At 35.4% G+C, this 24,266-nt stretch overlaps 1 protein-coding gene across 2 annotated transcripts in view; it reads left to right on the top strand.

Moving 5' to 3' along the window:
• LOC102690256 (cGMP-dependent 3',5'-cyclic phosphodiesterase) overlaps positions 1-24,266 on the top strand; it is a 223,556-nt gene that overhangs the window by 64,203 nt on the left and 135,087 nt on the right. For both annotated transcript variants that reach the window (XM_006628133.3, XM_015341698.2), the window contains exon 2: positions 166-226. In XM_006628133.3, the coding sequence (XP_006628196.2) occupies positions 166-226 (61 nt within the window). The remainder of the gene's footprint in view (positions 1-165; positions 227-24,266) is intronic.

Here is a 24,266-nt window from a genome sequence, read left to right as displayed (position 1 = left end):
GAGAGGCAGAGATAAGGAGAGTGTGTGCGCTTGTGTATATAGACACTCTCTCCACTGCCACTGACAGAAAGCCAGAGACAGAAAGATAGTAGTAATAGAAAGCAAAAGCTCAAGCATGGTTTTGATACTGCAGCACATTCTGATTGCGGTCATTCAATTTTTCAGAAGGGGGCAGCAAGTGTTCCTGAAAGCAGATGAGCCCCAGCCACATTCCGACGCCTTACAGGTAAGACAGGAATTATTATTTTTTTCCCTTCAGCTCTTTCTCCTTTCTTGTGCTTCGTCTTGTGATTTTGAGCATTCTTTCAGTGTTGCCATACCGTCTCTCTTAACACGCAGACAGGAAAGAGCAAAGTCTCAACTCATGTCAACTTTTTTGCACACATCTAATAGGGCAGTTAGAATGTGCACCTGCCTGGGTGGGTTCTGATGTTTTTATTAATGTTATTTCTTACATTCCTTTCTTGCTATGGTGATACCTAAAAAACTACATTGTTGCAAGTCGACATTTGCAGTTACCTACTGTAAGTGACACTGTAAAAATCCCCTGATTTCATGTTACATGGATACGAAAGTCAAGACAAAGAAAGCTGTAAGAGGAAGGAAAATGCTTTGGTTTTTGTTTCTATTTTTTCTGTCAATGGTAGTAAAAAAAAATGTAAAAGGTAAGATTATAACCAAACTTTAACATTATCTAAAGTATGAAATGAGGTGTCTTTCATTGTCTGATCTTGATATTTTATTAAAATACTGTAATAGATGTCCAAAATTTAAGAAATCTATAAATACATGAATACAAAAGCAGAGCAAAACTTTTCTATTTGCATCACATTCTTTTGATTTAACCTTTATTACCTAAGACTCAGCTCATGTCTTCTCATGTGCGTTTGTGTGACATTTCACGTTTGACCAAAGCATGTATTTTTAATTGATAGACAGTCAATGCATTTTCCGGTCTCTTAGCTTTTTTTGTTTTCCAGAGAAGAAGCACTTAGCATCCTTCCACTGTGGCAACCCATTTAATTTGCACTCGGCTATCAGGCTAATAGCAGTGTTGGGAGAAGACAAATCTCTTTCTCTTTCCCTTATTTCAATTCTTGTTTACAGCCGCGCATGTTTCTTACAAACTGGCAAACTGCTAAAGAGCACAGTGAGAGGGCTGACATTTATGTTTCTGGAATTTTGTTTGAGTGCTACGCAAGTGGGCGTGTACATGATTATCTCCAGTTTATGTGTACCTGTTGAGGGTATTATATTTTAGAATTCCTTTCCCAAGCTAACTGTTCTTTTCTGTGTGATGCTGGGTCAGGTGTAAGATCAATGAGGCTGCAGTACACTTACATTAAATGCATCTTTTAGCAGTGATGGAGGAGAGTTGCCGGAGCAGCTGCATCTTAATCTACAGAAGTAAAGTGTTTTAAAGTGAAGTGGTGTGCATTTGGTATATTGCATACCATTACAAATGCTACAGTTGAGTATTTAGAATGAATTTCCTTTGTGCAAGGTGATCAGCTTTGTTAAAGGTTTTAAGTCTCAACACCTTTCTGGTTTTGCTGTTGCGTTTTGTGTGAATGATGTTTTTGGTATAATTTCATTACTTTGCTTGTTCAGTTGTTGAATTCTTTAAAATTTGTTTTAAACTTATGATGCACAAGCCCTGGTTATAAAGCAAAAACAAAAACCGAACAAAAAAAGCAAAAACAAAAACTCACACTGCATGGCAGCATTCTTCTTGCAGTCATTTAAGTGACGGCAGATACATTTTCCAATTCCCAGTTTTCCTCCAAAATGTAAGCATACAATTTATTTTTGCTTTGATTTTCATTGGTAGTGAGTTATTTCTTTCTTTTAATTCTGCAGAATAATTTTAATTTGCATACCATTATTTCTTTTTAACAGTAATTGCAGTGCACATTTCTTGCTGTTTTGATTAAAATATTATCTACTGTATATAGATGCTATCCTCTGTATAGATCAGAAATAAGATCAACAGGATTTGCCTAAAATACCAAGCTACAAATGCATCATATCTGGACACTTTTCCAAAACCTCAGATCATTGGCAAAGAAAAACTGTATATGGCCCCTTAGGAGGATCTGATGAAATGACGTACAAACAGCATGTAAGAGGAAGAATGTATTTAATACATTTTTAGGTCTCATTCAAACTTTAGAATTATTCTCTCTATGCCTATTAGTATGCCACAACCCACTGAAAAGCATTGCTTAGATCATTAAAACATTTAAAAAGCAAAATGGGTGATACTGTTAATTGTTTTTACAGCAAATGCAAAAAAGTCTCCTTCATTAATTATAATTTAATTGCTCTTTGAGTATGCACCAATGAGAAATGCATAATTTGCTACAGATAGCTGTAGACTCTGTCATTAAAGCTGTTATAAAAATGTACAGTTATCCTTATTGGAGCTTAGAATTTATTCTGAATTATCATACCCTAGTTGTTAAATAAAAAAACAGAGTGACTGAACAACAATAAGAATACCTTTTTGTAAATAAATGTCTGTACCCTTTGCATCTCATTTCATAATATTCATTAACTTTCTCTCAATATACAGTATATAAATCAGCCAAAAACTGTGAGGTTATAATGACCTAAAGCTTAGAATATTAAATTACAAAAACAGTTAAAACAGCTTGAGTGTTAAAAGAGTTTAAAATAATCTATTGCAATTCATGATAATTTACATTGCTGAGCGTGGGTTAATGCTCAAGCATTTCACAAACGTTCATACAGATTACTGTCAGTTTATTAATTCTTCACAATTCTTTCTTTTCCCATACAAGTCCCCACCTGTATAGTGATGCCCCATGTGTATTGATTTAAAACAATTTGCTGTGTATGTATTTCACTTCCATTCATCAACCCTATTGTAAAGAAAGATTTTGTCAACATACAATATGTTTACCTGATCTGCCAATCGTATTAATCAATCTTCGGGGAATTGGATAGCCTGCAGCACTAAACACTAAACACTAAATCTCTTTACGCAAGCAGTTCTATCTGCAAATCTGTAGTAATTCTAACAGTGGGGCATGTTTATATTTTTTTGTGTTGAGCTTGTTTTTAATGCTGAGCTAAGGTGTAAACATGTCAGATTGAGTGAGAAAAAGCAGCAAAATACACATGACAATGATGACAACTGCATTTAACCATTTTTGTCCAGTTACAGTACATAAACTAGATTGCTCACATGGCCCCCTGTAGGCAGCCCCTTTCACTGATAACCATTATTTTTGCTAATCTGTTTTTCACTATTCATGTGATGTGATTGGAAAGTGTCTGTAGTTTAAGGCATCAATATACTATATCTTTTCTTTGTTTTCCTGGATGGCTACTGTTGCAGTCAGAGTTTATACTATATTTATGTAACCTACTGCCTTATAGTGTCTGGGGCACTGAGTATGAGATTCAGTGAATGCTTATTTACATTTTTGAGCTGAGGATCTACATAATATCGAATCGGACAAGCATACTGTAGATCCCCTCCACATACTGCAGATATGCACACTGGTGAGCAGAAAAATAATTAGGAGAAGGCAGAACTGATCTTCGGTTCCCTTAAGAAGACATAGGACAAAAACACGTCTTTCTCTTTCCTTTGGGTGGATTTGACTGTTTGGGCTACAGCAAGCTGTTAAACCCCCTTTTAATTAAGTTGCAGTAAAGATTTTCAGTCAAGCTCAAGAGGTGTGTGAGATATTCAGGATGTATGAAAGTACAGTAGATCACTTTGCATCCCTTCCTTACTCATCTATGACAGGATTTAACCTGATACCTTTCCTTGTAAAGTGTGACATGGTGGTGCTCAGCAAAACTTTTTGATTTATAGTCTCTGTCAATGTTATCGGTCATGATTACAGCACAGTGCTATTTTTTAAACTGTTTTAATAGTTTTTTTTTCAGTTGTCCAAATCCAGTGTTTGAAGCCGTGCATATCAACAGTGCAAACCCGTTGCTATAGCTAATAGGTTTTCTGCACCATACCTGATTTCAGTTGCCTTGGCAGTAACCTACTGTTCCAAGATTTCAAGATAAGCAAAAATAAGCATTTGTGGGACAGTATCTTTCCTTATCTTTAATTGTTTGGACTGTTTTTTAAGTGAATTCCAGTCAAGGACTATACTCTGATAGTACATTCTATGAATATTCTATTAAGTTTCACTGGCATTTCTTGTTTTGTTTGTGTCAAGTGTACTGTTTATACATATTGTAAGTACATCAGTAAGTTTAAAACTTTAGGAATTCTTTTCAACCTATTACCTATTAGAATAGTGTAGGATGTGTTATTTTGATATGTTTTATTTTGCTATATACAAGGTTTATACAATCTCTACATTTTTGAGTCACATGTACAGTGTATGTTGTCTATTTTATCTTTAGAAGACTATTAACAGAAGTTGTCTAATTGTTGTTCTTTTTTCTTTTAAAAGCAACACCTTTGAATGAGTATACGCTAGCTCTTGCAGATTTCTGAACTAGTAGTGATATTAATAGCATTTTCATATTCTGAGTAAATTTAGTTTTGTTGTGCAAGAAAATGTTGCTAAAACATTGGGGAGGGTAACAACTGCCCACTACATGAGACAAATATCTTATAATAAGATCCTCTAAGAGATGGATTTGAAGAGCATGTTTTAAAGTCACTATTTTGATGAGCAGAACACTAATCAACAAGGTGCTTAGGAGTTTCCCTTGGGTTCAACTATAGGCATAATTTTTCTGTGTCCTCTGTACAGTATGCAGTTACAGAGGACACAGCTTGAAAGCCATGTATTGTACAAACCTCCTTCAGAATAAAGCAAATCTCTGGCTCATGGGATGTGCTATTCTGGAGCCTAAATGGAAAGGGCTGGCAGTAGAAGCTCTCTTTCCACAGTGATTGATGACTGACCTCCATTTCCAAATTGCCCCTGTCAATGAGTTGAAAATGAATTACCCCTCCAGATGAATCTTAACATAAATGTCTAGTGCTTTTTTTTTGGTATTATGTTTTCCATACCTGCAATGTCTTTTACTGACTCATTTGCAAACTAATTTCAATTAAAAGGGTTGGGAATAAATTAAAAAGTGTTGACTTCTTTCTTCATTGCACTTATAGACAGGCATTGAAAAAAGTCCCCCCCTCTACTTTGTGGTTCTTAACCATTTCTGGTGTATAAAAGGAACTAAAGGAACATCATGAAACTGTCATCGCTGCTCAGACTTTGGTTAAATGATGCATTTTTGTCCAGGAAAACAACCTCCCAGATTTAAACAGAAGTGTAAAACATTTGAAAAAAATTATTCTGGAGATATTGACTCTACAGTATCTGTCAAAAGTATCTTACAAACAGAGGAAGAATGGATTCCTGTGTCCTTTTATCTGTTTTGTTGAAGGGTCTACATTTGGACATTCACAAGCACCATGGAATTGAGAATTTTTTCCTAGTTTTGCAAAATTCGTATGATCTTAAGACTAGTTGTGTGCTCAGTGATGGTTGAACAAGAAATGCGTGTGCTCTGTTTTCCCTCTTGAACAGCTAGCTGCTTATTTGTTATGTACAGTACGTTCAGTGGTGTCCTTTTCTGTTTGCATATTGTGTTGCATTGTATCTGTTCTATTGACTTATTAGAAACCATATATGTAAGTGTTTTCAAAGAAACACCCCCAGGAAAAATCTTTATTTCCCCTGCTATGTAATAGCAAGTAGCTTGAGTATTCTTCTGGTCCTGAATCCCAGTTACATGGCACTCAAGGGGAATAATTATCTCATGTTAACATGTTCTTATCCTCTTACCTGTTCACTGCTGGATATGCTGGAAGATGTTTGCTTGAACAAAGTGTCCTCCTCCATTATTTATTCTTAATTTTAAAAACTGTCACTCCAAACATACCAAGTAACAGAATTTGTAGTTAGCAGTTTCCTCCCTCTGTGTGAAAATGATAACTGAACAGGCATGCTAGCAGAATTCAATTCAATTCAGTTCAATTCAATTCAACTTTTTGTCATTATACTTACACAGGTGCATAGTATAGTGAAAAGTGTTTCTCATTAGTCACTCAGGTGCAGTATATAAATAGAACAGAAGATAAGACAATACAATAGACAGTAACACAATAACATAACAGTGTAATCAAAACTGTGCAAATACGCAAACAGAGAAAAGAATACAACAGGACAAAAACAGTGCAAAAGTAATTCGGGGAACAGTGCAAAAATAGTACGGTGATTAATTAATGTTACAACTAATATAGTTTTAAGTACAATTTCAGCTTACATTCAGTTGTTGTGTACTGTACTGTATGTAGTGGTGTTGGAGTACAGTCATTGTGGGTACAAGAAGAAGTTAGGAGAGATCATAGTATGATGGGAGGGAGTGGGGGCATCACCAGCTTGACAGCTCTGGGAAAGAAGCTATTTTGGAAGCTATTTTGGAATGGATTCCTGTATTCCTGTAGAATGTACAGTACTGTATCTTCATTGTAGCACTTAATGCTGTTTTCGTAGTAAACAGCATTAAGTAGATAGATGGATAGTAGATAGTTTCCTGTCTTAATTTTTAGACAAAAGAAGCAAGTCTGTATTGTTTTATAAGTTGTAACTTTACAAAATGGTTTATGCTGTACTTGAGTTGCAAGTGTCAGTCCTTCTATTTAAGCCCTGAGCACTTACCAAATGCTCATTTCTTTGGATGTGCTAAAGTAAATCAATTTACTGTATACATGTACAGTACAGTAGTAATTCAGTCACTGAATTTCATTATGAAAGAAGTGTTAGGATTTTCACTTAATTCAGTTCCCTTAAGAAGACATAGGCTTTATATGACTTTATATGGCTGTGTAAAAAGTTTACCAGCTCCATATCAGGTTATTTAAACCAAATACCCTTAAATGCTACAGTATGGAACAACAATTAAAACATTCAATTTATGGCTTTCAGCTTGTCACTTAAAAAGGTAATGTACAGTAAGTGCATAAGAGGCAGACAAAGACAATAGTTATTAGACTGTAAAAACAGTGCTTGACATTTTTCTTTTGTGAATGAGAACAAATTACGTTCTGCTGCGCACACTTGATAAATGGCCCTGTGAGTTTTCTCATTGTCATATGAAACATACTTTTCGTTCAGCCAGTGAGCAAGAGAAATTACTGTTTCATGTATCGGAGTTTTGCTTAACATCTATTATGTCTGAAAATCTGCTGTTGACAACCGTTTCTTTTCAGAAGATATAGTGAGCAGTTTTAATTTTTTGAGTTTTGTATGGGGCTTTTAATCTAGATAGATCCCAGTCACTTTACATAAGGGAATGTCTCTTTTCACCCTTTACTGAAAAACAAAAAATGAATTCCATTCTGTCGTTTACAGAGCTAAATGTCCAGAGGTGGTGTTGCAGCATTGTGGAAATATTTGCTTGATGTTTGATTTGCTGTATAAATTGATCAACCTAGCAGTAATTCCTTCAGAAACCACTCTGTGCTGAGCGAAATGCTAGATTGGCCAGATAAATCCTCCTCTGTCATGATGTGCAAATGATATTCATTACTCAGAGGCCCAGTATAATAAATATGGCTTAGAATCCCATGATGCTGTGTTTCACTTGTAACTTGGCACTGCTGCTTGCCAAACACTGTAAACTGATTCAAGACTTGCAGTGCTAAGTTCAGCCCTGTGATTATGCAATAATCCCTACTCTGTCACTCAAGTCAGAGACTTTGGCTGAAAGGTAATGAAGCAAGGAATGCAAAAAGGTTGCTGGTTTGAATTTACTTTTCTCTGAAACCTAAAGGGCTTAGTGTGTTGAGATTCATTGTAACCTGTCATTGAATGCTTTTCTTCCCTAGGAAGTGCAATGACACACTCAGCTGAACCACATTACTCTGCAGGAACTGTGATTAGTAGAATCATGTGACTTGCTTCAATGTACAATACCGGTCAGCACCGATTAACTGCAGAGGCAAACTCTTTTGTTTCTCTGTGTAAAGGGATTTCAACCCTGTTAAAAGAAGACCCCTGTGCCCTTTGGTTTTCATTCCAGCTAAGCTCTTAATAACCTAATTGAGACCTAAGTAAAACAATAATGTATTTAACCAGGTCATTTTAAATGGTTTTGATTTTAATATTATCATAAAAATGTCTGGTTAAGCAAATTAAGGTCTCCATTAAGTAGAGAGCTCAGAGTTTTTGGATGGAAACTCTGATGAGAGAGGTATCTTATAAGACCAGGATTCGTAATGCTTGCTCTAGGGCAGACATTTTTAAGTTGCCAAATCATGAAATGTAATTAAAAAGTTATTAGTGCTGTATAGCCCTAGCTGTTAGTATGGTATTGAGCAGAGTGTCAGTTCCCTATGCTCGAATCCAGCAGGCTTTTATTACTGTATGTCTCTTTAAATCATCAGCAACTCATGATTATTAAGAACGGATGATTTGCCAGGTGAACACCTTATAACTTAAGGAAGCATGAAACCTTGATGACTTCTAGATCCTGAGGACTAGAGTTGTTAACCCTAGTATTAGAGCTTCAAGATGCACCACGATAGTAAACAGAAATATAAATAGTAAATTCTGTGGGGGTTTTGTTGCATTCCTAATACCAGTGCTGTCATTCAGCTGTCACAGGTCAGCTGCACTGTTTCTGTATAAGACACAGGTCCATAAAGTATCAGATGTGAGTTGTCATTCAGTTAACTACAGTAATGAATTGGCTTTTTATTCTTTGCCCCCTAAAGTACAACAGTATGGATACGATCAGTTACCCTTGTAGGCTTATTTTTGAGAACCCAAGGGAAAACTGTATTGCAATATACAACTGATTTTTATTCTTTCCCCTGTACACTTTCAAAGTCAAGTCACATTTTGTAGATAAATTCATGGTGTAGGTTATATTGCTGTATTATGTGATTATAATTTTTACCTATCAAATGTTTACTAAACCAGTTGAGAAAACCTGGCCTTTTCTAACCAGGATGGTATTAACAATTGCAGGAGTTTCTGACCATTATCAGTTTTATTATTTTATCAATTTAATCTGTTTTACAGTACACCACGGAAGACTTCATCATGAAGAAGAGTTACAAATTAGAGTGATTTGCATTGAACTGAAAGAGTACTCAGATTCAGATAAGATGACACCTTGAAAGAGGAATCATTTTCTTAACACTAGGACAGAGCTACAAAGACAGTTACTTTAGAGTGTCATTTGAAATGTCTAAATTTGCAAGTGTAGGCTGTAGAATCTAAACAGACGTTCAGCCATACAGTAGGTCAGCAATACAATGTAAGATGATAAAGTAGGAAAGCCTTTCATTAAACACTGTCAAGACCTGGGATTGTATAATCTTACAACCATTCAGAAAGAAGGATATCCCCAGAGATATGGACAGTGTGATGTCTCCCAATAAGAAATTTCAACAACTGAAATTACTATCATGTCAAATCACTTCTTAGTTTATCCAGTGCATTCTTTTGATGTGTTGAATTGGAAAATAAAGTGGCTTTCTCCTTTACTATGTGAAACGTATACTTTCTGTTGCTTCCTGCTCAAAGGAGTTGTTGAAGGCTTTTGTCGACTTAAAAGCTTTTGCCAGTCTTTTTAAGCTGCCAAGACAAGCTTTTGTGTTGAATTACTGCTTTCTTGGCAACTAAAAGCTTTTGTTGTTTTTTGGGTAAAAATGAATAACAGTTTTTCAAAGTAATCTAGTTTATTTTAAATACATTTAATGCTAATTTTATCAGTATAGAACAAAATTAATTTGTGTGTGTATTTGTGGAGAATAATAAGAATTCCCAATTATATAGAGGAACAGTTTAAACTTTCATTGAAAATACAGAGAACATCCAATACAGTTAAGGATGTCATTGTTATGGCGTAATCCACAGGATGGGGGGTTTGTGTGGTAGGGAGTGGACAGCTGGCACATTGCAAAAGACAACAGATGCACAAGGCTGACATAGGGAGATAAACATGTAGGTGACAGGAATGTGCAGGGAGCATGGCAATAATAAACTACTCTACTCTAGACTGCATGCTCCAACAAAAAAAAAACGAGACTTAAATATAAGGCCTCGATATTGTAATGTACCATAATATAGATTTTAACTAAATCTACAAAGCACAGTTGTTAGTGCTTTAGATTGTTGTACAGTATACTGTATGTTGAATGATTGATACTGTGTGTTAATGATCACTATCATTTAATGTTCAATGGAATGTTCATAAAGCATCAATACTCAATTATTTTCATACTGACCTAACCTTAAATTTTCCCATTACTCCTGATTATCCATTTGTAGCTTTTGATTGTTTTTCTAAGCTACAATTTTAGAATATTTCAAATTTTATGCCCTTTCTAGCATGTCTAGTACTGTATGTACAGTATGGTCAGAAGAGCTACTATTGAAGACTTTGTAAATACAGTACATGGCACATAGTTATTTTCATTCACCTCTATTGTGATGCTCGCTATGTATTTAAATTCCTTTGGACAAGATAAAGATCTTTATTAAATGCTTCCTCCTTATAGAATTGTTAAAATCTACTGTTAGTTTTGTAGCCTTCAGAGGCTGTAGTTCATGTCCTCAAAATCAGGAAAAGAACATGATCTTGAGTGTGGCTTTTCTTGAGGGAAAACAGACTCCTGCATCCTGATGTGTCGTATAATTATTTTTGCTCCTATTGATGAGAAAGCATTTCATTCTGTGTTTTGCCTTAAGGCTTGAGTTAATGAAATATTCTGAATTTCAAAATAGCTTGTGCTGCAGAACTTTTAATGAAGTTTGCCTTCTAACTTGGTAACTTGTTCGTCAGTTTATTTAATGTGTTGTTCTCTTCGCATCTACTGTAGCATGTACATTGCAAAAAATGTTTAGGTTTCTCTTCACATGCCAGTTATATTTGCCTGGAAGTTACCCCTCACATGGACTTGTGAAGTCAGAGGTGGGGAAAACCAAGGATAATCTAGTCAGCTGAAGACCATTTAACCCCCATTGGTATTTGTCGCTGTTCCTGGAATTTCAGTCACAGTTGGCTCATGACATACTGTATTGCAGAATGGAACTGTTAAAGACTAGAATATAGGACTCCCCCTTTCTTTATACAGTAAATGCTATTTAAATGTGCTTATGGTGCAGAAATAAACAGAATCTTACATGTGTTGAGTTATTGTGTACTGTTTTCCTCCATATGGTTGTACTGTGGTTTGGTGGTTACAGTGACACTCTTCATGAAGGGATATATTAATAATTTAGAATATGTTCAGAAAACTCACTGTGCATCAGGTTTTCGAGGACAGTTAGCAAGAGCAGCACTAAAAGAATTCACTTGCAAAAAAAATTTAATGTAAACTCCCCTCAGTGCTATGTGCAGATTTTGGGGGATTTCTTCTCATTGGTGCGTCTTTGGAATTACAAATTTTGAAACATCCTCCTCTTCCCACACTGCCTAATTAAATACTGCCATCTGAGTTCTTTTCCCACTGTTCACAGTTTGCTTGATAATAAGTAATGAGCTGTAAAAAAAGCTTCAACATTATCATCACATATCATACAGTATACAGTATATACAGTAATGTATACATCCTCCAATACCTCTGATGAAATAGGAACAATAATTATCAATTGACTGAAAAATTTACAGATTGGATAATGTTTCTCGCTTGAAAAATCCTAAGAATCTTATTTGTTATTTCAGAAATCTTATAAGCATTCTACAGAGAATTCAATTTTGCCATAATGTAAGTCCAGAAAACACAAAGGCCACAATAATTCATAGCCATGCAAACAGTATTTTGTAAATCCTCCTCTGGCAGGGAATACACTGGCTAGATACAATACCTTCTGTAGTGTGGTATGAAAATCTGGCACTTCGTTAACTGTATGAACATTCCTCAATGTAGAATTGCTCTCCGTCCTTCAGACTCTTTGGTTTCCATTAGAGAACTGCCATCTTGAATTAATGTCACAAATGTTCAGTTAGATTGAGGTCTGTAGACTGAGATGGCCAATTGAGCACATTTTAGTTTGTATGCAATTAACCATTCCTTTGTTGATTTGTATGTATGCTTTGGATTATTGTCGTGCTGGAATGTCCATTTTCGGCCAAGCTTGAGCTTCTTGGCAGAGAGACCCAGGTGTCTGGCCAAAATGTACTGGTACATAATGGAGATCATATTTCCCCTACTTTGACAGGGGCTTCAGGACCCATAGATGCAAAAGAACTTCAAAACATACTGTAATAGTCTCATCTAATATTTCACATGACTGATTTCTCAACATGAACTTAAATCTTTTTCATGCCAGATACAGTATAACACTGATGATAAGCACTTCCAAAAAGCTCAATTGTAATTTAATCTGACCATAAAACCAGTTTGACAAGTTTCAATTGTCATCCAAATGATATTTGACAAATTTGTGTTTCGTCTTTTTGTAGTTTGTCCTCAGGAGATGCTTTTTCCTTATAACCCAGCTATGAATGCCACATTCATACAGGTGACTTCGATTGGTGTTTTGACTCTTTGTATCCTGAAGATGCCAGTGTGTTGCCTTAAGATTTATAGTTTCAACCTAAACCACTTATCTCATAGATTTTGTTGGCAAGATATATACAGTATGCATCCTGTCTCAATCAGGGTTGCCGCTAAGTAATCTTAAATTCCTTAAAATGGACACTACAGTGGAAAGTGGTACAGTAGTTTCCTCTTTTTGTGGTTTTTTATATGGCTCCCCCCTGCATTGTGGAGGTCAAAGACCATTTGCCTGCATCTTCAAAGAGCTCTCTGTCCTTAACCAAGATGATGCAAGTTACTACTGAATGTTTTCCAAGTATTACCAAATTTTATACAGCAGGTGTAATGAAACGGTACATAAGATGGAAGAGTAGCAGCTGTCTGTGGGCAGAAAGATGAATTCTAGAGCTGGAACAGGAGAGGGGATGAGCAAATTGTAGCCCAAAATACACAGCCGTATACAAGAGCCGGATGACAGGAAACAAAAGCACATAAAAAGCACATAAAGGGATTCCACAATTTGAGGCGAAACAGAAAGGTTGAAGCACAGTTGATACACACTTTAAAGCACTGAAGGAAAGTCGGGGGGAGAGGTCAAAGGCACTAGGAGAGTCAAGAATCCAAACAGTGCAGGGCAGGGAACTTGGAACTTGAGAGGCTAAGAGATAGCTTTTATAATGAAGCCCCCATCACAGCTCAGGTATCACCTTAAATAACTAGCTTCACCTGTTGAAATACAAGGGAGGAGGTGATTGCCCACAGGTAAAGCAAACTTCCTGTCTGATTATGTTGCCGCAGAGCTACCATGAGGACGGACATGATACCAGGGAAATGGCAAACCTTCTGAGGCCTCTACAGTATATAGTTATAAAGACTTTCATTGCACTCCCAAAGAACAGAATGTTATTGTATAGAGAATTTGTTTTGTTGAATTCTATTTAACTAGATTCATAGAAGTGTAGATAAATGTGAACCTCTTATTGTCTGGAATTCAATAATGTATTACTCTTTTACGCAATCCTTAATCCTTTCCATTATATGATGTTTTCTTGTTCCTTTTTCTTTTGGGTCTGAATAACTCATCATTTGTAACATTTCATACATAATATGTACACAACCCAACTAGAACAAACCAAGAGTTTTCTTGATATCGAGGGGAATATTAAAGTATTTTGTCAATTAAAGCAGATACAGTATATGCAAAAGTGTTGTTAACCAAGGTGCCACCTTAAAACTGAATCTGTTTTTGTGGATTTATGCTTTGTTTTTAATAAGCACACTGTTTCTGAATGAGAAATACATGTATGCATGTATTAATAACAGCATTTTGAATGGAAGCCTCGAATGGCTTGAGGTACCATGCCAAATATGCTTATACAGTATGCTTTTGGACAACATTCAGCTAGTTTACTGGGCTTGTTTATTTTACGCTTGATCAAGCTAATGACCAGAACAATTAGATTATATTAATTCTATTTCGTCCTGCTTATTTTGACCAACTTTTAGTGTGCTTTGTGGTGTGATGTCTTTCCCTAGTTTCTCCTTTCAGTAGAGAACCCAAGACAGTTATAGTAAGTCACACTGCTACAGTATCTTGTCCAGACATGGAATTAAATGAATCACATACTTTTCATATTGTTCGAGGCCTTTTTCAAGCAACTGTATTAAACTTTTTTTATTTCCCATTTTCCCATTTAAGTAAGGACTAAAATATGCTACAGTATATTATATGGAGATACTGTACTTGGAAGCGTTTCTTTAAGTGCTTAACCTGAATAAAAACCAAATGTCCTGTGTTTATCAAAAAAGCAGTTCTTAAACAAGGTTACACTAATTTGAAGGCTTACAGCTATCCATTTGGCCTCAGAATTCTAATATAAAAGAGCACATTTAAAACATTAGCTGGAAAAAAATCTAAGTGTATTATTTCTGTCCGATTGCATGAATGCTAACCCCATTGTTTAGTTTTAAATTGCAAAATTTTAGCATGCTGACACATTCTGCAACTGCCTTGCAGAGAGTTCAGTACTACACCATGAACCTTTTGATAGCTAGCTGAGACATTTATAACAGATGACTCTAAAAGCCTTGAAACTTAAAACCAGGCCGTTCTAATTCAACTCAACTCATTCTTTCCTCAGCAGTTCCTGAGGTTCCAATACTAAATCTATATCTATTATAAATCCTTAAATAAAGATAAAAGAATACATTCTAATAATTGTTTTATTTTGAATGCCTCAAATGCAGTTTTGGTGTTAGTGTTTTGCTAAGAATCTGGGGTAATGATCCGTGAGCAGTGTGTGAACTGTAACTGTAACGTAACACTGCTGGCTTTTATTTCTGTGCTGCACAGCCATTAAAACAATCATCTAATTAGCAAAACCATGTGCAAATATTTATCGAGTATCAATTTTCTACCAATCTAAGTATCGGGCAAATGGACCTCCTTGAACTAATACTGCAGTGATGAGGTACCTTCACAGATTAATATGAAATAAGATATTTTGGTTACTTCTATACAATGTCAGCGTACCATAATATTATGTATTTGCCAAAATCCTGCAGTGAAGTGTGCTTTTCACTTGTATGTGCCTGTGCGTGTTTTAAGAGATCATCTAATTTTTCATGTTGGTGCATGAGCCTTTGCATGGTGTGCAGGCATTGTTGTTTAATTAGGTCATGCAATTTTTTACCTTCTCAAAGGTACTGTATATGCTTTTTCTATGTGGTAGTGGCTTTGTAAGGATTAAAACCATTCAAGAATAAGTTCTGAAAGAAAAGTGATGTAGAGTATACAGTATACAAAATACGGACTGGCAGGGTCCTGTGTAGTATCTTTACTGTAACTTTGTTTCCTTCACTAACAGTGACCTAAAACCTACAGTATATGCAATATTTAGACACCCAGTTTTCAAAATTTAGAGTGCTACTAAGAACCTCTGAAACTAATCTAAATATAAAAGTATTTTAAGAGACCAGTGTAAATATCAAAGGAAACCATGGAATAATTACCACTGCCATATGATGTGAATTGGTAACACATTTACTGTAAACCTGAATTATCTGTTTAACATCTCTTAAAGAGAATGTTTCTCTATAATAGATGTAATGGGATTATGGTTTATGGATTTGAACACTTTTTGAGTTTGGTCTTTATATTTGTAATGTATAAAAATTTAACAGTTTTTGGCAATATAACTAATACAATCTAAATTCTTAAATTACCTCAATTAACAACTGTGGTAATACCATCCATTTTTTTCACAGCGATGCTAGTATCCCCAGAAAACCATATGGATATTACTGCATTCTAAGATAATTACAGCAAATAATTCTTTATGAAATACCTTTTAATCCCTAAATCTGAGAATTTGTTTCCTATACTCATTATTTAGAGCTAGTGTTTTCCCAAACAATTTGTAACAATGCAAGGACATTAATATTAAAGAACTTAACATACAATATATATCTTCATATCCATTTTTTGAGCAAAGGCATTTTTTTCTCTTTTATCACGTTTTAGTGATCATATGGGAATGATAGGATTATTGGTTTAATATCTGTATTAAATATTCGGTGACGTACTATGAAGTGTCATTTAGTCAAACATTAGTTGGCTAAAAGTGTTGTTTTGATTCTGTCATCTTCAATTACATGATTACTTGCAACCCAGCTGTCTTGTGTGTGGCACTGGGATTAGAGTTTGGAACAACTGGGGAGTCTACCTCAGGCTTCTCAGCCTTGATTTAACATCTGCATTTAATTTAATTCCAGTATTGCGCAGACTAATCTTTAATCAGTTTTTTTGGGGGGTAATGAGGTGGGCAAATTAAAAGGCAACACATGCCACCTGTAGCAGAAAGCAGGTGCTAGCCTTAAGCAGACTATTTTTTTCTGGCATCTGTGAACTAGTGTGACTCAGACTAGCATTCTTTCACTAGTGAGCGGTTGGATGTCGCGTACATTTGTGGGGGTGAGGTGTGTTTGGCATTTCACCTGTTTATCCCTCCACCCCATCCCACCCCCCAGCATTACTCTTCGTGTGTTCATGGCTGTCATTAAGTGGGAAGGAAAAACGTTCACCGACTGAGTTGAAAAAGTGGAAGCGTACAATATGCGTCCAGCCAAGTAGAAAGGGATCTCAAGGGAAATTCCTGAATCTGGCTTTTGTAAATCTCAGCTTATCTGTTGAAGTTGAAATGGAGTAAGAAGCGGAAACATCCTGAGGGAAATTTCACATAAATGATTAAAAAAAAGTGGTTGTACATGAGCATGGGAATGTTAAAATGACATTGCAAAATAATTTTGATGAAAATGTTAACTTTATGTGGGGAAAAAAAGGACTGAAATCACAGATATATTCTACTGTTGCTGAGATTTGGTTGTCCTTATCCTCTCTACTCTTTTTCTTATATTCTCTTTTTAGCCTTTCCTCCATGATGCATTGCTGAAATACTTGTAGGATGAAACATACATCTACTGAAACTAAATTATATTATGCACTCTGCACAAATAACCTTGCAAATAAGCCTACCAAACAGTTAGTCTAGGAAGGCCAGTAATAAATGATATGAATAGCATTCTTTGGCTTGTTTTATCACTTATCGCAAACATTCTGTACAGTATATGTCATCCTGTCTGTAGCCAGGGTGCAAGAATATATACAGAGTACATACTGTAACCAGATTTCGTAGAGCTTTGTAGAGCTGTGCAGTTCACAAACAACTCATTCCTGTTGAACTTTCAGAGAATCTAATGAATCAGTTCATTTTTCCTTGGATGATTCATTGCTTTGATTCACTAAGTCATTTGGCTCAGAGAGGCAAATTGCCCATCGAACCAAATGGGTCTACATGGAATCGGTTCCAGTCTTGGAACTCAAAGGATGGAGGCACTGTAGGAACCTGGGAACTTAAATTGCATTAGAGTAAATAGCAAGCTATCATACATTGTAAAACTCTATAAAACATTTATAGCCCTCATATCAATGATGCGTATGGATCAATAATTCATCTTTCCAATATATCCCAATTTACATAATGATATATTAATACTAAACACAGGAATTACAGTACCTACTACAACCCGAGTACATAATTTCGATGACATTTTAAAGGTTTTAATATTGTATACTTTTTTATTAGTTCTCCTAATAAAAATATATAAAATAAATGTAAATATATTTACCTGATAATGTTGATTTAATGTGTTCAGAAGTACTGTATGAATTTAAAAGTTGTCATGTTGAGGTTTTATTTTTTCTGTTAGTTCTCCATTAATAATTTATTTATCCTTTATTGATTTTTTATTAAAAGTCAAAATGTAATGTTACATGTTTTATTACCTAACCTGTAGTAGGTCCAATGGGTTTATTACAATCCAGGATTCAAAAATGTGTGTACAGTACATTGACAACATTGTTACTGTATATACTTTATTTATGTTTTTCTGCTGTTGTATTCTGCAAAAGACAAATGCACAGTTTTGTCAAACAGGCTTCAAGTTGTCATCAGCTAAACTATCTACAGTATATATGATATTTACTCTTTGGTTTTCACAAAAATATAATGTTGTTTCTCAAGCTACATAGATTCCCAATGGAAGGAGGAGAGCTACGGTGTACCAATTTTTCATTATAACTCCTTATTTAGCTTTGTAATTAACTGAGCTTTGTTTGAATATTTCTCCAAATATTGTATTCTGTGCTACTGTATTGTTCAGTGAATCAGTTTTTGACTGAAAATGTTTGCTCTGTTTCGTTCACCAGCTCAGACTCTATTCAGTGGCTCAGTTTCGTTCAAGTCAAATGGTAAACCAAATGGGCACATTTTTTGAGTTCATTCACTTAACTGAACTGTATCATACACATAAATTCACGTAAAAAAGAATTGAACAGCCTACCTCTGTCTAGCACGGAGAGATGATTAGAACTAATTAATATTCACACATACCATAATTCATGGCAACTATTGCAAATTTTTATTTCAGTAATATTAAATTCATAATATTACATTTACAGACTTTTAACAGGCAAACAATACTAAATTTATTGTTAACAGGTGAAACACTGATAAGAGATTGAGTCACATTCGCATTGAGCCACATTACATAGTGCTAGGATGACATCGCTAATCCTTAAAACACATTTGTCTTCATCGCACCTCTCTTATTTTATCTTTTCCCCCATGATTTGCACATTTTTGGATTCTTGTGTTACATTATTTTTTGGACAAACTGTGGGGTATAATTTCCTGGAACAAGTTTCAGCCAGGGACTTTCTTATTAAAATGACTTACTGGTGTTTTGCTATGCAATTTATCTTTAAAGACTTGCAAGTACCACAGGTTAGTACTTAAATGCTTCAGACAGCAGAATTATTAATGCATTTGCAGTACAGATGAAAGAAAAACACTGTAGGGCCAACTTTTTGAATATATGTAAATTATAGTCACTGAGCTCTTCAACCTGTGCAGTACTGATTTACATCTGAATCTTATAGTCTAAAATGTATTGTTAAGGATTTTAAATGCTATTTTTACAAAATAAGTAGCTAGCATTAAAATAACAATCAGAGCAGAAATGATTATAGCAAGATCATGGTGAGCAAACATACTGTATTTAAGCAAACCAATTGGACAATTAGAAGAAAAATGTCAAAGGACTGTTCAATGCTGAAAACTCAAGGGCAAATAAAGTAACTTAATTTAAAACCACTACAAAAGGTCTTTGCAACTACATATGAAGAATACGTAGTCTTATTCTATCAGATAATTGCTTTTATTCCCTCTGAGAACTGAATTACAATTTATCATGTAGATCTCATATACTAGATTGATTCTGTATGTTTTATATGGTCTTTCTCTGAGGCGAGAAGCAGTCTTCGCTATCTGACCTGACAGATGTTGGTATTTGTAACTAAAGAAGAAAATGGAATATGGCTGATTTTTTCTTTTCCTATCAAGATTCTTTACTTGGTTTGAGATCTCTTTGAAAGAGAATGTCTTAGCTGGTGACTGTTTCTGAAATTTCCAGTCCATTTATTTATGGTGTTCTTAGCTTTTCAACATCTTTGCTCTTCTAATATGATTTAAGTATCATTCCTTGCCATTTATTCACCTTCTTATACTTGACTATGTTGAGATAAAGTACAGTGTTATTTTAGGTATGATGACCAGGTCATAATTTAATACTAAATATTTCAAGTTTTCAAATTGCAAACAAGATTTACTCAGCCTGAGATTAATTTCTCAACTTGTAAGCCTAAAAAGTTCCATCCTGTAAAGAAGATACATTTTTGTCTTGGAAAATCAGCTGCAAAGAGCAAATTTGTGTTGCTTAGTTTCAGTGACTGGTGAACTTCCGAGTCTGAGTCTGACCAATCATCTCTTGTTTAATCCCTGGGAGTTAAACCTATTGCAGAACCTTTATGAAATTTTCAAAATTTCAACAAAGCTCCTCTTACTATCCAGTACATCCTGAGCTCTGGATCAAAAAAATGTTGCAGCAGCCTTGAAAAAATCTTGTACTTCATATTTGCTGAGACCAGAAGTAAAATCAATCATACATTGATCGCATCATGCTCCTGGTAGATGTTTGTACAGGAGATTGGGAAGTAACTGCCTTTTGAAGGGATTTTGAAATGTACTTTGAAAGCACAGAAACTGTGGAGCGAACATTGAATTAAATTCCTGTATTTGGTTATAACAGCTGATCTTCTTTCCCTTGTGATGTTTTCCCTTCTGAATTGTGTGGTCTTTGAAGTAATTATTTGCATTTTGCACATGTTAACTGCCTGTCTTTCTATACTTGCTCAACATCATTTAAAAGGTGGGTCCTTTTTCTTTATTTATGTACAGTAATTGATGCCCAAGTCTTGCTTTGTAGCTTGTCCTTCTGTCAAGATTTTTTACAAATCTGTTTGCTGCACCCTTCTGCATTTGTTTCTGTACCCTAACTATCAATTTAAACAACTATTTTCAGGCCTTTTAAAGAAAAAGTCTGAATAGGTTTATCATCATACTAGATGGCCATGATGTGCTGTAAGCTGATGTTTTCAGATGTAAACTATTTTTGTCTATAAAATCACTTGGAATAAAAATGAATTAAATGAATTACATATCAACACCTTTTTCACTCAGTTTCTTGTTGGTGTGGGTGGAAAAAAAAGTAAATTGAAATTGATTGTTTTACACATTTCTCAAACACATTTCTTTCACATGATGCTTTTTCTATGGATAATTTTCCCTTCATTGGACCTCAACAATTGAACAGGTGATGATGGAATGTGTGGAGTATATTTAGCTTGTTCACTTCTGAATTTCCTTTAAATAAAATTGGATTTTGATTCGGGGAGGTATAATTAATTCAAATATTTTTTAATCACTAAAAACATACAAAAATACTTACAGGCTTTTAAAAAGAATATTTGTTCAAAGGTTGTTTGATTAGCGTTGTTTGTTAGCGTTTGATATGGTTTACCCTGGACAGCTAAGTGGTTCTTTAAAGAATTCCATTCACTCACTTAAAGAACATAAACGGCCTGTGCAAATCGGAGCTGTCTACCTGATGGATGTGCTCGTGCTTTCTTCACCTTACATATGATTATTTCTGAAAATGAATTAGAAAAAAAAAGGAGAGATGACAGGAAGGGTGCAGTTTGCAAAGGCCTCTGCTTCCAGCACCATGTTGAAACCAGCAATTTCTCTTTTTCAATATGCGAGCTTAAATTAAAGGTTTGCCTCAGGTTCTGGAGGCTTTGTAAAGAGGATTATGAGTACTTTTAAAATACACTCATGCGTGTAACTGTGGGAGTGCTTGAATTGTTTAGATATTTTTTGAAGGATTAACGCTAGGTTGCCAACCAAGTTGGTGAACAGGAACTATACCACTGTTTAGTACAGTATGACAATATGAGATGTTGTGTTTCTTGCTCCTAACTCATGTTGTCTCCTGTGAATTGAAGTGGTCTTGTACAGATTGATTCTCTGTACATGATATGGCTCAATATCTGCTTATCATGGGTTGGACCAAGTTTCCCCTGTGTGTTTACAGCTGGCTTTCTTGATCCTCAGTGTTCTGTGCTGTTATTTAGTTATAATTTACCATAATTTTTATTATCTTCTAAGACACAAGCAAGCAGTGGAAAGATTCACAATGCTGCCAAGCATATGTTCAGCACAGCAAACGGTAAAATTGTTGCAGAAATGAGAAAATAGCACATTGGTGTGTCTTTTGTGAATTTTAATATATAGAGTCGTCTAAAGTGTATGATTTGAATAAATAAAATGTGATCCTTAAATCCAAAAAATTCTAAAAGAAGGCCTCTAAATATTTGTAAGGAGAGGAAAGGTAGTGATTAAGATAATGAACTTCAACATGTGGTTCAATCTTCTTTGAAAAAAACGTGTAAGCATTTCAGTTGAGATGGTTTCGCAAGCAAAAATCTACTGTTTTCTAAGTGTTGCATTATAGTCGTGTAAAAAGACTAACACTTTATCAAGAGATAAGGTAAGCCTTGTATAGGCCAGTTCAAACGGTTCCTCTTTATCTCTCATTCTCTCTCAGTTCTTTAGATAACTTTAGATAACTAGCTAACAAGGTGCTCTCTCTTTTCTCTGGTCAGGCAGTCAAACAACTCTGACTGGTTCTGTCCTCCAGCTTTCATCCTTGAATCAGGTTATTCCTGTCCGCTGTGTTTTGTCCACTTCACTCCCTCCTTACAGTACCTCTCAGGTCAGGGAATTGTAATCTTTCTTTGTCCAAGCTAACCCATTTCTCTTAGCCTTTTATTAGTGCTGTCTATGGGTACTCTCCTCCTAAAGTTATTAACCCAGTTGCACAAACAACACATCTACAATGACTTGAAAAAGTATTCAGGCCCTTTAAAAATTTTACAAATGTTGTTGATTACAAATTATACTCTCACATCTTTTTTTCAATCAGTATTTTTATTGCAGACTTACAAGCTCAAACAGAATGTTTTAAAGATAAAATTAGTTGTCAACAAATAACTTAAAGGAAAGTCAAGAACTAAAATATGTTGCTTGCATACAGAAAGCATTCAGATTCCACACATTAATATTTGATAGAACCACATTTTACTGCAATAACAGCTTTAAGTCTTTTGTGATAGATGTTTACCAGCTTTGCACACTGGTTAGGAGTGATGTTCGCCCATTCGTTTTGGCACAGTTTCTCTAGCTTGTTCAAATTTCTTGGACTGCGATTTAAAACTTGTACTATAGATTCTCGATGGGATTGAGGATGGGCCTTTGACCGAGAGCCACTCAAGGAGGACATTCACCTTTTCATTCTTGAGCCACTCCAGTGTTGTTTGGCCCTGTGCTTGGGATCATTGTCCTGCTGAAAGGTGAATATTCTCCTAAGCTACAGTTTTTTAGTAGAGTTCCCTTGCATTGTTTCCCTGTACTTTGCTCCATCCATTTTTCCTCCAGTTCTAATAAGATTTCCAGACCCTTCTAATGAGAAGCATCCACACAGCGTGATTCTGCCGCCACTTCACTGTGGGGACAGTGTTTCTTTGGGCAAGTTATGTGAGGTTTGTGTTACACATAACTCTTCGAATTTTGGCCAGAAAGCTTTATCTTTGTCTCATCTGACCACGAAACAGTTTCCCAAATTTTAGCTGCTTCACCCTTGTGCTGTCTGGCAAACACCAGACAAGTTTAGAGATGTTTCTTTTTAAGTAACATTTTCTTTCTTGCACCCTCCCATACAGGCCATTGCTCTCGATGTAGTTAACTGATACACCTTTGCTCCACTCTCAGCCACTTATAAAGTAATTTGTTGACCTCTCAGTAGCTTCCATCATGCATCTCCTTCTTTTTTGGCTACTGAGTGCTGAGGAAGGGCTTTTTTGTAGGCAGTGTCTGGGTGGTGTGATGCAGCTTCCAGTTCTTGATTATTGAGCCAAGAGTGCTCATTGGGATATCCAAACAGTCTGATATTTTTTGTACTCTTTTCCTAATCTAAAATTTTTATCAGGTTACCTCTAACCTCCACAGGTTACCTCTAACCTCTTTAGCCTTCATTTCTGTGTCTTTCCTTCAGTTAGCGTCTGACCAATGATCCCTAAACAGACTGGGATTTAAGTTAGCGTGACAGTCACTTCAGTGTTGCACAGGCAGAGGCCAATGGTAATGCAATTATATTCTGGGTAGGGCAATTTCTTTCAAGAGTTAGCAGAGTTATCACAGGGGTCTGAATACATACTGTATGCAAGCAGCATATTACAGTTTTTGACTTGCTTTTAGATATCTGCTGACAAATAACTCATTTTGTCTTTAAACATTTTCTAATTGAGAATGTACAGTAGTTTGCAATAAAAATACTGATTGTAAAAAGTTGTTTGAGGGTCATTTGTAATCCAGCAACATCTGAAAACTGATCTGAATACTTTTGCAAAGCACTGTACAGTATATTGTGGCAAACTGGGGGGGGATACAATTAGGAAATAAGAAGATTATTTCATCAATATAAATATCATGTCTGGCTTCATGACAACATGACAATCAAGCTCTCGTTTATAATAAAGATCAGAGTTTGGGATCCTTTCAGAGTTCATATTTACTCCTTTACCTGAGTAAATTTTAGGATTCCTATTGATTATCTGTCCCTTTTGCCCTATTTGCTTGTCTCAAGCAAGACCCACTTGTTCTAAACCTTCAAAATCAAGCATCCAAGACAGGAATTGAAAAGCAAGGTGATTTCAGCTGAAATTCTGTCCCCCTGCCACAAC

Source organism: Lepisosteus oculatus, chromosome 5 (assembly GCF_040954835.1).
Source record: "Lepisosteus oculatus isolate fLepOcu1 chromosome 5, fLepOcu1.hap2, whole genome shotgun sequence".
NCBI lineage: Eukaryota > Metazoa > Chordata > Actinopteri > Semionotiformes > Lepisosteidae > Lepisosteus > Lepisosteus oculatus.
The sequence above is the reverse complement of the archived record's forward strand: the minus strand, read 5'-3'. Positions and strand labels throughout refer to the sequence as shown.